Source organism: Syngnathus leptorhynchus, chromosome 11 (genome assembly GCF_054491065.1).
Source record: "Syngnathus leptorhynchus isolate UIUO chromosome 11, UIUO_Slep, whole genome shotgun sequence".
Taxonomy (NCBI): Eukaryota; Metazoa; Chordata; class Actinopteri; order Syngnathiformes; family Syngnathidae; genus Syngnathus; species Syngnathus leptorhynchus.
The window spans coordinates 5,928,272-5,940,589 of NC_141205.1; the positions used below are offsets into that span (position 1 = coordinate 5,928,272).

Sequence of the window (12,318 nt, forward strand, 5' to 3'; positions counted from 1 at the left end):
GCCTGGATCTGAACTGATGCGTGTGTGCGTGAGTGTGTGCGCGCGCACGCTTGTGAGAGTGGGCGTGTGCATGAGCGGGGCCTATAAAGTTTATCCTTGGAATACATGAGCAACATCAGAATTGGGATATTTACGTGAATCAGGTCAGTGTTTGATATATATATATATATATCACTTGTAATAGTGCTGTTTGCATTATATTATTAATCTTTTATACCAAAGGTAATGAGTATAAAAAAAAAAAAAATCCCCTCCAAAAAACAAAACATCTTGCAGATGAAGCCAAATAAGATTAGAAGTAAATTCGTCATTTTATGCCCACTAGATGAGATTATGATGAGATTTTGATGATGGAATGATCCTATTTATTATTCGGGATGTGTTTGCAGAGTTTAGGGAAGACTTTTTTCCACAAAGTTCCTGTTAAAGTGAGTCTAGACTGCAAGTTTTAACCTTCAAACCACATGACTTTCCTATACTGTCCACACAATGTCTCGAATCGATCCCCGAGAACACACCTGTGCAAGTACGTGCGCACTCCAACACACATGCATAACCAGGCTTTGCCACCCTTCCCACTTCTGATGGCACTGGGCCCTTCCTGTAATCCAATCTGCAACACTCCCTGGTTTTGTCCCTGTGAAAAAGGGTTGCCCTCCACTCAAGGAGTTCTTAAGAACATGACCAGCCAGTAACACAATATCTGACAGCATCTGACGGCCCCGCCGGGCCAACGTCTACACTTTCTAAAGAAGGCTGAGATGCCTTGAAGCCAAGAAGGCAGAATGGGAAATAAGGCATTCAAGGGGGTAATAAAGGAAACAGAAGGCGGGTTAGGATTACTGACGAGAAGGAAAACCTACTGGGCTCTCGGGACAAACCAACCAGGATCTGGTTTCAAAACATTTTCCCATAGGAAATAATGGAAGCAGAAATAATCTTTTCCAAGCTCAAGTGTCACATTTGTTGAACCAACTGTTCAGGAAATTTCTTAAGTAACAATTGGATACAAGTCGTAACAATTGGGTACAAGTATAAAATGAAGTTTGCTACTGTTAATATTCTTACATAAAAGCCTTTAAGTGCGAGAGTTTGGGGGTCATATTTATATTTATTGTCATTATGACTGCACCAATACCATCCACTGTGTATAATCCCTACCGGGGACATTGTCATTTCCTAGGGATGTAGTAGAACCGATCATATGAAAACGCAAACACTTGCAGAGATGAATAGAAACATTTTTTTCACGTTGATATTTATCCTTGTTACATTATTTTCGCTAAATCATGATCACATCACGTGGACAAATAACATTATTTATGACTACTAACATGAGAATAAATGTAATTTGAGCATATTTGCTATTTAAGAAGTCATTATATAGTCTACCCAAATACTAAGTCATTTATAGCGACACTGACTCCTCACATAACAACGTATCTAACGTATGCAGGCACTGACCTGCATTTATGTGATTTAGTGCCGAACTCCTCCGTCGTTGTAACTAAGATGCTTATGCGGCACTTTTGCAGATGTAACATTTTCAAATCACGACCACACTTGTTTGAGTGCTAACCGATGTCATTGTGTGCCCCAGCGATGCCCTGTGTACAAACGCAGCACGTATCCCTGACCCATGACACCCACTTTGGCTCCGACCTCTTAAACCCCGACCCGGGCGCCAAGTTGGCGATGGACATCGGTAGCCAGAAGGAGCAGCTGTCCACGTCGTTGTTACCCAGCATCAATACCTTAGTGGGAAGCGGTTACATAGGGGAGTTGGATGCTTTTTCCTGCAAGATTCCCACCCCGGCTTCTACATCTACGCTATCGTTCGGCCAGAGTTCGCTGGCTGAGAATTTGGACTGCCAGATGCAGAACCAAGCCTATAAATTGGATGATCTCCAAGTATATGGCTGTTACCCAGGCTCATTTACACTCAGTTGCATTGATGAGACTCTGTCGTCCTGCGGTTCTGACTACTACGGCAGTCCGGGGTACCCTGCTGCTTCCCCCCCAGCAACGGGCTTTCAGACACTCTGTGCACCTCTATGGGATTCCACTTTCGGGGCCTACAACTCAGCACCCCAAGCTGATAAACAGCCCTCGTTTTTCCCCTTCAGCCCCGCACCGGAGCAACACTCTCCCGTGCTGCCCCACCAGGATGCTCCATTCGTTCAGGACGAGGCTTTTTTCATGTCTCCTCAACAGCAAGTGTCTTCGCTCCTTTGCCCCGTCATGTCCGTTGAGCACGGCGCCAGGTTCGTGGATGGCTCTGGCAAAATCCACAACCCGGCTCTGAGCGAGGGCCGCTGTGCCGTGTGTGGAGACAATGCATCCTGTCAGCACTACGGAGTCCGTACTTGTGAAGGCTGCAAAGGTTTCTTCAAAGTGAGTGGAAGGAAGATAATATATTGTTTTTATATTCAATTATAAACACCTTCTAAACTGCTAAAACGAAGCAGTAACTAAAACCATAATAAATAAATAAAAAATACTAATAAAATAAAAAAATAAAAAAAACAATAATAATAATAATAAATAAATAAATAAACCTCCGTACATTTTATTGACTGACTGACACAATTAATCTCTCAGTCCATTCTGACTAGTTTGAGGTGACCAAATGTGGTTCCTTGCCCAATAAAGGGCTACTATTATTCCTGTAATTTTAGCATATTAAATATTCCATCCATAGTTATTTCTACTCATTTTTTCTTTTTTTTTTTTCCCCTGACAGCGAACTGTGCAGAAAAATGCAAAATATGTTTGCTTGGCTAACAAAGACTGCCCAGTGGACAAGAGGAGAAGGAACCGCTGTCAGTTCTGCCGTTTCCAAAAATGCCTTACAGTGGGAATGGTTAAAGAAGGTAACGTAACGTCATCCTCGCTTGGAGTTTTCACTGACTAACGCATGATGATGGCCAAACTATGGTTTGTAATGACAATCTTGTGAAACCAAAGCTCGGTATGAAAGACACATGTTAGATGAGATTTACAATGCCAGCTGCAGAAAGAAATGGATATACACTAGCAGCTGTTTTTTTTTCCAAGTGTCTAGAGCAGCCATGTGAAGGACACATGCACGCGCTTCAAGTCTTCCTCTCATCCTTTCTGTCTCTAGTTGTTCGGACAGACAGCCTGAAAGGTCGCCGAGGGCGTCTGCCATCCAAGCCCAAGACGGTAGCCGAGGCTTCCTCCACCACCCCCAATGTCAACATCATTTCCTTGCTAGTACGCGCGCATTTAGATTCCAACCCGAGTATCGGCAAGCTTGACTACTCCAAGGTAAGTGCTCGTGTCTTGCATGCAGGGTCATTAAATTAAATTAAATTAAATTAAATTAAATTAATTAAATAAATAAATAAATAAATAAATAAATAAATAAATAAATACATCTGTGATGTATTTGCCTCCTCTTGCTCCTCAGTACCAGGAAACCGTGGACAAGGTATCGGAGAAGGAGGATGCTGGTGACATCCAGCAGTTCTATGACCTACTAACCGGCTCATTGGAGGTCATAAAAACCTGGGCTGAAACCATCCCGGCATTCTCTGACTTTTGCACAGAGGACCAGCAGCTACTTCTTGAATCCGCCTTTGTTGAGCTGTTCATTCTACGCTTGGCATACAGGTTGGTTGCATTTAAGAACCGATGTAGCTTTTTGTATTATTATTTGAGCTGGAGGATGACTCAGATTCAAACCGACGTTGCAAGAAATAAATCCAAGTATAATGAATGTAGCCCTGTTTAATACCTTCTATCGTTTCTTCCCAATGACTTTCCTTTTTTCCAGATCCAATCCAGAGAAGCACAAACTGATCTTCTGTAACGGCGTGGTCCTCCACCGACTGCAGTGCGTTCGTAGTTTCGGGGACTGGATCGACTCCATCATGGATTTCTCCCGGAGCCTTCACCGAATGAACTTAGACGTCTCTCTGTTTGCGTGCCTTTCAGCCCTCGTCATCATCACCGGTTCGGCCATTTCTTTCCTTTTCACACTCATTGCTTATATGCCAGAACGTTTTTTTTTCTCATGCCGTGACGTCTTTGACTCTTAGATCGCCACGGCCTCAAAGAACCCAAACGTGTCGAAGACTTCCAGACCAACCTCATCTCATCTTTAAGGGCGCACGTGAGTGGAAACCGATCGGAAGCCAGCCGAACCCAACCCGGTTATCTCTCTCGGCTTCTGGGTAAGCTCCCGGATCTCAGGACTCTTTGCACACAGGGCCTGCAACGCATCTTCTACCTAAAACTGGAGAACCTTGTCCCCCCTCCACCTATTGTGGAGAAAATCTTTATGGATATCCTCCCATTCTGAATCCAAAATGAACTCAAAAGGAGATGGGAACGCACCTTATATGATTTTTGTTCTTTTGCTGGTGCTAAAAAGCACTTTACCTGTCAAATAATATATGGGACCTCATCTACAGCGGCTAGCTTTAAAGATGCATGCAGAATCTTTACGGAACCGTGAATGGTGTAATCTAGCAACCAATCACTCTTGGAGAAATGATGTCCAGTGTGAGACGTCTTCATGGATGTGTTTGGGTACTACAAAGAGAGCTGAACTGATATTAGTGGTCATATATTTTGTGTGCATATAAAAAGACTTTATTGCTGTGCTAAATGTGTAAATGTTGCCATGCTATGCAACTCAAAACAATGTTAGCATTGCAGTGTCTGTCAGTGATGGTAGCTAAAAGCCAAGACACAATTTGCTCAAGAGGTTTCTCGTCTGTTGGTTCCACTCAAAAGAGAAACATAACCAGATTAACCTGTTACAGACTCAAGAGAGACACACAACAATGGACAAACCTTTTCACCTCTTTTAAGAAAACAGTAACAATCCTTATAGCCTTAAATGAAAGAAAATGTTTGGTCATTACTTTCTCGTTGCTGTTTCTAACATTTTTTTTAAAATATCTATACAGTTTACATGCAATGAGTAGTGAAGGGAAAAAAAAGTGCCTTTGCAAGAACTCCTTAACTCCTTCCCATAAACTGATGTGACCCAATGTCAGTGTCATTCCTACGATGACAAATTTGAATTCAGCCATCACTATAAAAGCTTTTGACAAAAAAAAAAAGTGCTTCAAGCATATGAAAGTGTGAGTGTATCAAGTAAGAAGGGGTGTGGTTCACAAATGAATTTGTGCGTGATTCAAAAGATGGTCTGACGCTATTTTTACAATTTGAATGTGAGGATCATGCATGGTCGTATATTTCATTTTTATTTTTTAACTTGTTGCTCCTGAAATTGCTCCAATCAATGCTTATCTGCATGTTTGTGACTGATTCATGTCTTTCACATCATTCTGTTATATTATTTGACCATGCAAATATCTTGAAAAATGTCCCCGAGATTTTGGGAGAAACTGCGGACAGCTGAGATCTTTATAAATAATGCTCAAATCGATACAATAGACTTGTTTCTACATTCACAGAGAAAGGTGATTTTCATGATGCAAAAGTATTCACACGGATTAGATTTGATAATAAATTCAGAAAATGTGTTAGCGAGTGGTTTTATTTTAATTGATTCTCGTGATCATATCACTTTTGCACGTGTTCTTGAAATTTCAGTCACTTTAAGAAACTTGACAAGCATTTTGTCAGAATAAATATTTACACTTGTGTTTCTAATTTTCATCGTTTTATCTGTGTCGGTTGGATGTCGTCAGGCTTAACTCTGTGAAATCACTTGTGGTTTTTGAAATGTATTTGTTAAACAGAAGAAGACACTGTGTTGCTGTTCCCAGCCACGCGACACTTGATCCTACTGTACGCTGCCATATGTTGGTCTGAGCTTTGCTTCTGGCAGGCTGAGTGGAAACAGTGTAGACATGAAAAATAGATTGCACTGACTTTTCTTCACTTCTTTATCAAAGCCCTCAGTCATCAATTGGTGACTTGAATATTGGTAGTTTACCACTTCAGATTTGTGGGGACAGAGGTCAGATCACCCCAAACGGTGTTTGAAAAGCTGAGGGCAATGTCTTTCATACCAAACTCATTCTCTTGAGGACTAGACTGTCCATATTGCTTTCTTCAAAGACCAACACACACACACACACACACACACACACACACACACACACACACACACACACACACACACACACACATTTTTTTTCTTCCCCTTACCCACGTCATCTGGATTTGCTTCCTGCCTCTGAACTTAAGATCTCTGCTCTGACATACAACACTCAGCATTGGTGGACTGGAATTATGTTCACACCCAATATACGTGTGTATGATGCATGTATGTGACTTGTTTATGTGACTTAGCTGTCATAGTGATATGTATATATATATATATACATATATATATATATGTGTGTATGATGCATGTATGTGACTTGTTTATGTGACTTAGCTGTCATAGTGATATGTATATATATATATATACATATATATATATATATATATATCATATCATATATCATATATATTTCTTGACTCTACGAGTGAGGGAGTGCTGGTTCCCCATTTTACAATAAGGCTTGTGTTATTTTATCCATATATTTCACACAGCCGTAGGATGTAAAATTGAAATTATGATAACAACAAATATTAAATTATACTTCACATTTACATGTTAATCAGCGATTGCATAGTTTGCTTCAATCCCATTAAAGCACATGGAGCAATTCATGACATAATCCATATCAAAATTCAGGATTGTAGGTCAAAATAATGAGTTGTTGTTTTTTTCTCGACACTTGTTGCTAAGCATATTTCCAAAAAGTACCGTCAAGATCCATAAACGAGAGAAAGAACAGGAATATTAAGAAACAGTCTTTCTAGATAAACATTATCCTTAGATTCATCTCAAATGATTTAGCAAAGCAAATCCCATGAATTAACATGGAAGAGACTTTTAATATCGTCGCAGTGGGAAGAAAGCTTATAGCTTTGTGTGTATGTTGCACCTGTCGTTTATTGATGGACTGAGCTGCAAATAACTTCGGGGAATCTGCTTTGTATTCTGGGGGGACATCTCGGCATTGAATTGAATAATTGCTTTTTTTATTCCTACTTCTGTCCAACCTACATTCAAGCTTCTGTATTTTGATGAACTTTTAATTACCACACCGTATAGATTTCTCCACCTATATATTTGTGCATAGGTAATGTGCTCACCAGTATGAAGCGTGGGTGTGTTAATGAGTGTGGAAAACCCTCCGTGGGTTTTATTTATAGCTGGCCATTGTTGAGCCCATAGAAACATCTGTAATTTGATCTGGCCTCTCCCACCGAGAGAGTCTGCTGATAAACGACTTGGCAGACGTCACTGGCCATGCCACCCCTGTGCGACTAGCTCAGCCGAGCCGGCATCGCCAGCTAAAGCTCTTTTGCTCCCCTCGTGTATTAACTTCTAAGTGAATTATTATTTTGAAGAAGAGGATAGGTTGCTGCTAGGGATCTGTTTGCACCTCGCCGATTAACTGGCTCTTGTCTTCGGTGAAAACTTAAGGGCTGCTTGCTATGCTATTCTGTTGCTTTGGTATATGCCACAAGATGCCTGCTGTCTTTTTTTTCTTTAAAAAAAAAAGGCTTTTTCAGATTGTAATTCCACAGAGGCTTGAGACAAGATAAAAAAAAAAGAGAGATAAAAAGAATATCTGTTAACGTGCGCTTCTCACTATATTGGAAATCTCTCTCTGCTCAGCCAAAAAAACATGAGAATGTTACAATTATAAAATGAGATTGACAGGACAGATTGTGTTGCACTAGCGGATGACAGTTCCTGGCCTAGAAGTTATTCACAGCAAAGCCCCCTCACCACACACACACACACACACACACACACACACACACACACACACACACACACACACACACACACACACACACACACACACACACACACACACACACACACACACACACACACACACACACACTTCAGAGAGCCCCCAACACAAGGATCAAGTGCAATACAAGGGTGGAAGGAGGGGTTCAAGGTCAGAACAAACACATAGTGTACCAAACAGCACACACAATTGTCGTCTGAGGGATAAAACAAACACCAACACAAATCCAAAATTTAGACGCTCCCCTAGAATGGATATCAAGCATTTTAAGTGTATTCTTTTTCCTTCTTCTCCAATGGTGTCGGAAGTGACGACGTGTTGAACAAGTCCTTGGAAACAAGAGCAGCTGTTAAAAATAGTGGTGCAAATATTTTGGGTCAAAAGTCTCCCATACTAGCGGCCATATGAATTTGAATGATATATTCGCACCAGTTTGTTCACCAGCATCTGTGCTCCTTGGTCTTATGTTACTTGGAGTTGTGAGTGTGGAGTTCTTGCAACTCCACTGCCTTCACAGCTATCAGACTCGAGTTCAGTAATCCTGATACATATTTACTGCATGGTTTTGAATCGTGCATAACGTTATTTGTATTACCATGTGTGGTATTTTGTACACGTCAGTAACCCGACACACATGTAATCAAAAGATAATATATTAATAGAAGCTGTCTGGCAAAGAGCAAAGACATATAAATAAAAAAAAAAAATACTTAAAATAAAACTTGAAATTTGACTTGTTGGTCATGTGTACATTCCGGATGAGTAAACGACAATGAGTGTGGACATATTCACTGCAACAGAAATAACAGAAATTACAATCATCTGTTCCAGGAGTTGAAATTGACAATAATAACATTTGAAACTGTATTTTAAGTTCAATTCAACAACAACAACAACAACAACAACAACAAATCAGTTTGATGATTGAAGTTTTGAATTTTTTTTCCGATTTATATACAAACAAATGAAGTGTAACTTTAAAATAATGTACAGTCTTAAAATTTTCCACACCAATTTTTTTTTATGTGTTCTACAAAAGAGAACATCCATCCACACTAAAGCCATTTTGTAACGATGTGATTAAGGGAGGCTCCCCGAGTTCCTTAAACAGAGTGTTACATAAGTGGACTGGCAAGACTGGGATCACAAGGTGCTGGCGGCAAACTCAGTGGGTGGGTTTCAAGTGGATGGCTGTCAGAGAAAGAAAGTCTGCCACCCGTCGGATTCCGTCGCATTAAATGTTTATTTTTAAACCAATATCAGTCTCAAGCGGCGCTTCCATCCATTCGTCTTAATAAAGGACTGACTCACATTCATCTACTGAACATCGTGTGACCAGCAGCACCTTAAATTAGTTAGCAGTCTGACCAAAAGAAAACATGTTTGGAATTTGTTCACAATTGGGGTAAAAAAAACACGTTTCCCATTGAAATGAATGGGAATAGAATCGATCTGTTCCACTGTAGAGCCATTTTAGTATACGTGGGAGTGGGACGATGCTCTTGAGAATCTCGTCTAACAAAGGGCTCTCTGAGGCAAAGTTTTCCGGTCTTCTTTATACGCACAATTTGTTCTTCAGTCACTTCTCTTCTGTATAACAGGGAAATGATGCACAAAGGTGAAAAAAAAAAAGCAGAACACAAACTGTTCTGCATTTCCATGCATAAAATGGAGGCCAGTACTAAGAAATATTTCCCTTGAATCTAACATTATGAATGAACAAATGAGAGACAACAAATTCTGAATAAATAATTAAAATGACAATAATAACAACCAATGTGTGAAATGTATTCAGTGTTTTTTTTTGTTTTTTTTTAACACACCCTTTTATTTGTGCTGTGACTAGTCTGATGTCGTGTCACATAACAGATAATGACCCTTGCTATGACGTACAAATATTTTCCGCATTCGTATTAAACTGATGATGTCCTCTTTCAACAAAATTCTTTTCACTTCCTTATTCCCCTTTTAACCACTTCCCTTTTTGCTTGACAGTTTTAGCATGAAGCAAGGGCCACAATGCTTGGAATTCATAGAACAAATGTTTTTCGGCTTCTTAAAATGAGGGTGGTTGTATTGCAGCTATAGAAAGGATCGCTTGGAGCTGCGACAGGTTAGTAAATATTTACTGTTGTGCACGCAGCGGATTGTACTACTTAAATATTTGACCCTCTCGTGTAGCTAATATTTGAAGTACTCATCATGAGAGTATGTGAGGCAGTCTGTGTAGGTGTACAAGATGTTCTAGGCTTTTGAAATATGTGGGAATGGTTGTTTGTTCTCAAGCTCCCTGAGATTGAATGGTGACAAGTTTGAAACTATCTTCCAAATTAAACTGGGATTGGCTCCAGCTCATTGGTGACCCTACTGAGAGTAAGCAGGACAGAATATTGATGTCTTGGCATTTATGAAGGTCTCAGAATTTCAGTTTTGGTGTCATATAGCGGCTTAAGATGAACTTTTTTCAAATGTAACTTTGATCCTTATGTTTAGTCAGTATTGCATTATTGCCCGTGCTGTTCATTTGTCAAATTATGATCATATATTATCGTGTGATTCCACATCTGCAGACTAGTGAGGTGAGATGGAGGCAGCATACAGAGACCTTTACCAGGAGTTTCTTCGTCTGAGATCTCTTTGTCTTAGACAGGCGGCTCTATTGCACCGTCTCATGACAACCCTACAGATGACCAAAGGTGAAAGAAAACATTCCAAAATTTGCTCTTATGAAGTGGAACCGTCATGATGACTCAGTAAGACTGCTTTGTCTGCAGGGGCTCCTAATGGAGACTTAATCGTCCAGCGTATCCAGGAAGTCGTGGCGCATTTCCAGGGAAACCCAATAAGTGCACAGAAGCCTGCAGCACAATCTAATATGTATGCGCTCCCACAAAATGAGAGCACATCTCATATCCTGGCTGAAGATATGTCCAGTCTTAGCATGAAGACACCTAATGGCAAAGCACAACAAAAGATGCCATTAGGACAGGACCCTTTAATAAATACGTTTTCCAGTGATCCTCCAAGTGGAGGCGGAAGCCATCCGGACTCCAAGAGGGTAAATTAACCACGTCAGGAGACGTCACTTTGTTTTTTGTTATTTTTTTGCACCAACATTCACAATTTCCTTGTAAAAATGTGCTGCGTTTTCTCAGATGTCTCTTTCAGACCGTCAGTTCCTCGGCTTTGACGTCCCGAGTATTCCGGGTAGATTCCTGATGTCCGACGTGGCGCTTCAATCTCTCGTGTGTGACTTCTGCCAGGCCGTTTTTCCGGGACACACAACCACCAGGGGGGAGTTCCTGCAACATCTCCACACCCACGTCACCTAGTTACCATCGCCAAGGACACAAAGATGGATTTTCATCTTCATAAATCCTCATTCAACTCTTAAAACATGATTTATGCAAAACATGAATTTCTAAAGGTAAAGTCAAACTGTTGACATAAAAGGATAGAGGTGCTATCTACACAATAGATGTTTGCAGAGTGATACTGTCACCCACTGCTGTTTTCTGCATATTGCAACTGTTGGCTGGAGGCATAAACAGGTTAGCCATGTCGAGGAACTTCATTATATTTAATAGTTATTCATATGTCACGATGCATGACTTGCATAAACTGAATTTGGAATTCTGGACCAATTAAGTGAAATGGGATTATTAACCGCAGCACACTTGATGATGGATAATTTTGCTTCATGTATCAGATTTCACAGCGTGCCTTGAGATTTAGATGTTACATAAGTTTCATAAGAGTAATGAGCCTCTCTGGGTTATTGGAATGGAAAAAAAACAATAACAAATTGTCACTGTGTGTGTTTGCAATCCAGCTTTCACTGGTTATATGTCAGCTGCTCAGTGCTGTGTTGCCGAGGAGGGAACACCGAAGCTAAGAATAGCCTCTGAGAATGAAGGCGTTAATTAGCACTGGTGACAGCTGATTGATGACACTGTCTTCCTCTCCTCGTCGTTCTTCCATAATCACTGTGAAAAATAATTGAAGCTTTTGTGGATATAATTGTCTTGTATTAAAATACATTCATTTGCATTATCTTCAAAGTTAAGACTTTGGCCGCTATTTTCATGAACGGTGTAAATTCTCTGTGGCGTAAGACTGCGTGGAGGCGTGCTGTTGATTATTTCACAGAAGAGTGCAGGTTGTCGGGTCTACAAGGGGGGAGCTGCGCCGCTGGGGGGAGTGGTCACAGATAACATGGGTCATGATTAATTTCAGCGATTTCTTTCAATACCTTAAAATACGGCATGCGAGTCTAGCATGATTACCTCTCGAATTCAAATAATGATTCAAATTGAGTCAATAGATGAAAAATTAATTCATCCAATTTGTATGGCAGATACTATTGGTAAAATTGTATATATATGGCAACAATTTGTATCGGATTTTTGTTCTACACAGCCCTTAAGAATGGCACGTACAATGTTTCTTGTAAGGATTTTTCCAAGTATGAGAGTTACAGTGGCATCATCGT

The 12,318-nt window shown here is 40.4% G+C and overlaps 2 protein-coding genes across 3 annotated transcripts; both read left to right on the forward strand.

Annotated features, from left to right (window-relative positions):
• Positions 1-10: 10 nt before the first annotated feature.
• On the forward strand, positions 11-5,728 carry LOC147049065 (putative nuclear hormone receptor HR38). 2 transcript variants are annotated; one of them, XM_085924982.1, is made up of 7 exons: positions 11-143; positions 1,601-2,394; positions 2,744-2,873; positions 3,128-3,291; positions 3,434-3,636; positions 3,800-3,978; positions 4,065-5,728. In XM_085924982.1, the coding sequence occupies exons 2-7, from the start codon at positions 1,603-1,605 to the stop codon at positions 4,325-4,327; spliced, it is 1,731 nt and encodes a 576-aa protein (XP_085781108.1). In that variant the 5' UTR covers positions 11-143; positions 1,601-1,602; the 3' UTR covers positions 4,328-5,728. The 2 variants fall into 2 exon arrangements, with proteins under 2 accessions (XP_085781108.1, XP_085781107.1); XM_085924981.1 differs by lacking the exon at positions 11-143 and having other exon boundaries at positions 741-2,394.
• A 4,070-nt stretch (positions 5,729-9,798) lies between these two features.
• On the forward strand, positions 9,799-12,033 carry LOC147049066 (uncharacterized). Its single transcript, XM_085924552.1, has 4 exons — positions 9,799-9,939; positions 10,397-10,522; positions 10,601-10,884; positions 10,982-12,033. Exons 2-4 carry the CDS (start codon positions 10,411-10,413, stop codon positions 11,156-11,158), a joined length of 573 nt encoding a protein of 190 aa, XP_085780678.1. The 5' UTR covers positions 9,799-9,939; positions 10,397-10,410; the 3' UTR covers positions 11,159-12,033.
• Positions 12,034-12,318: the final 285 nt, after the last annotated feature.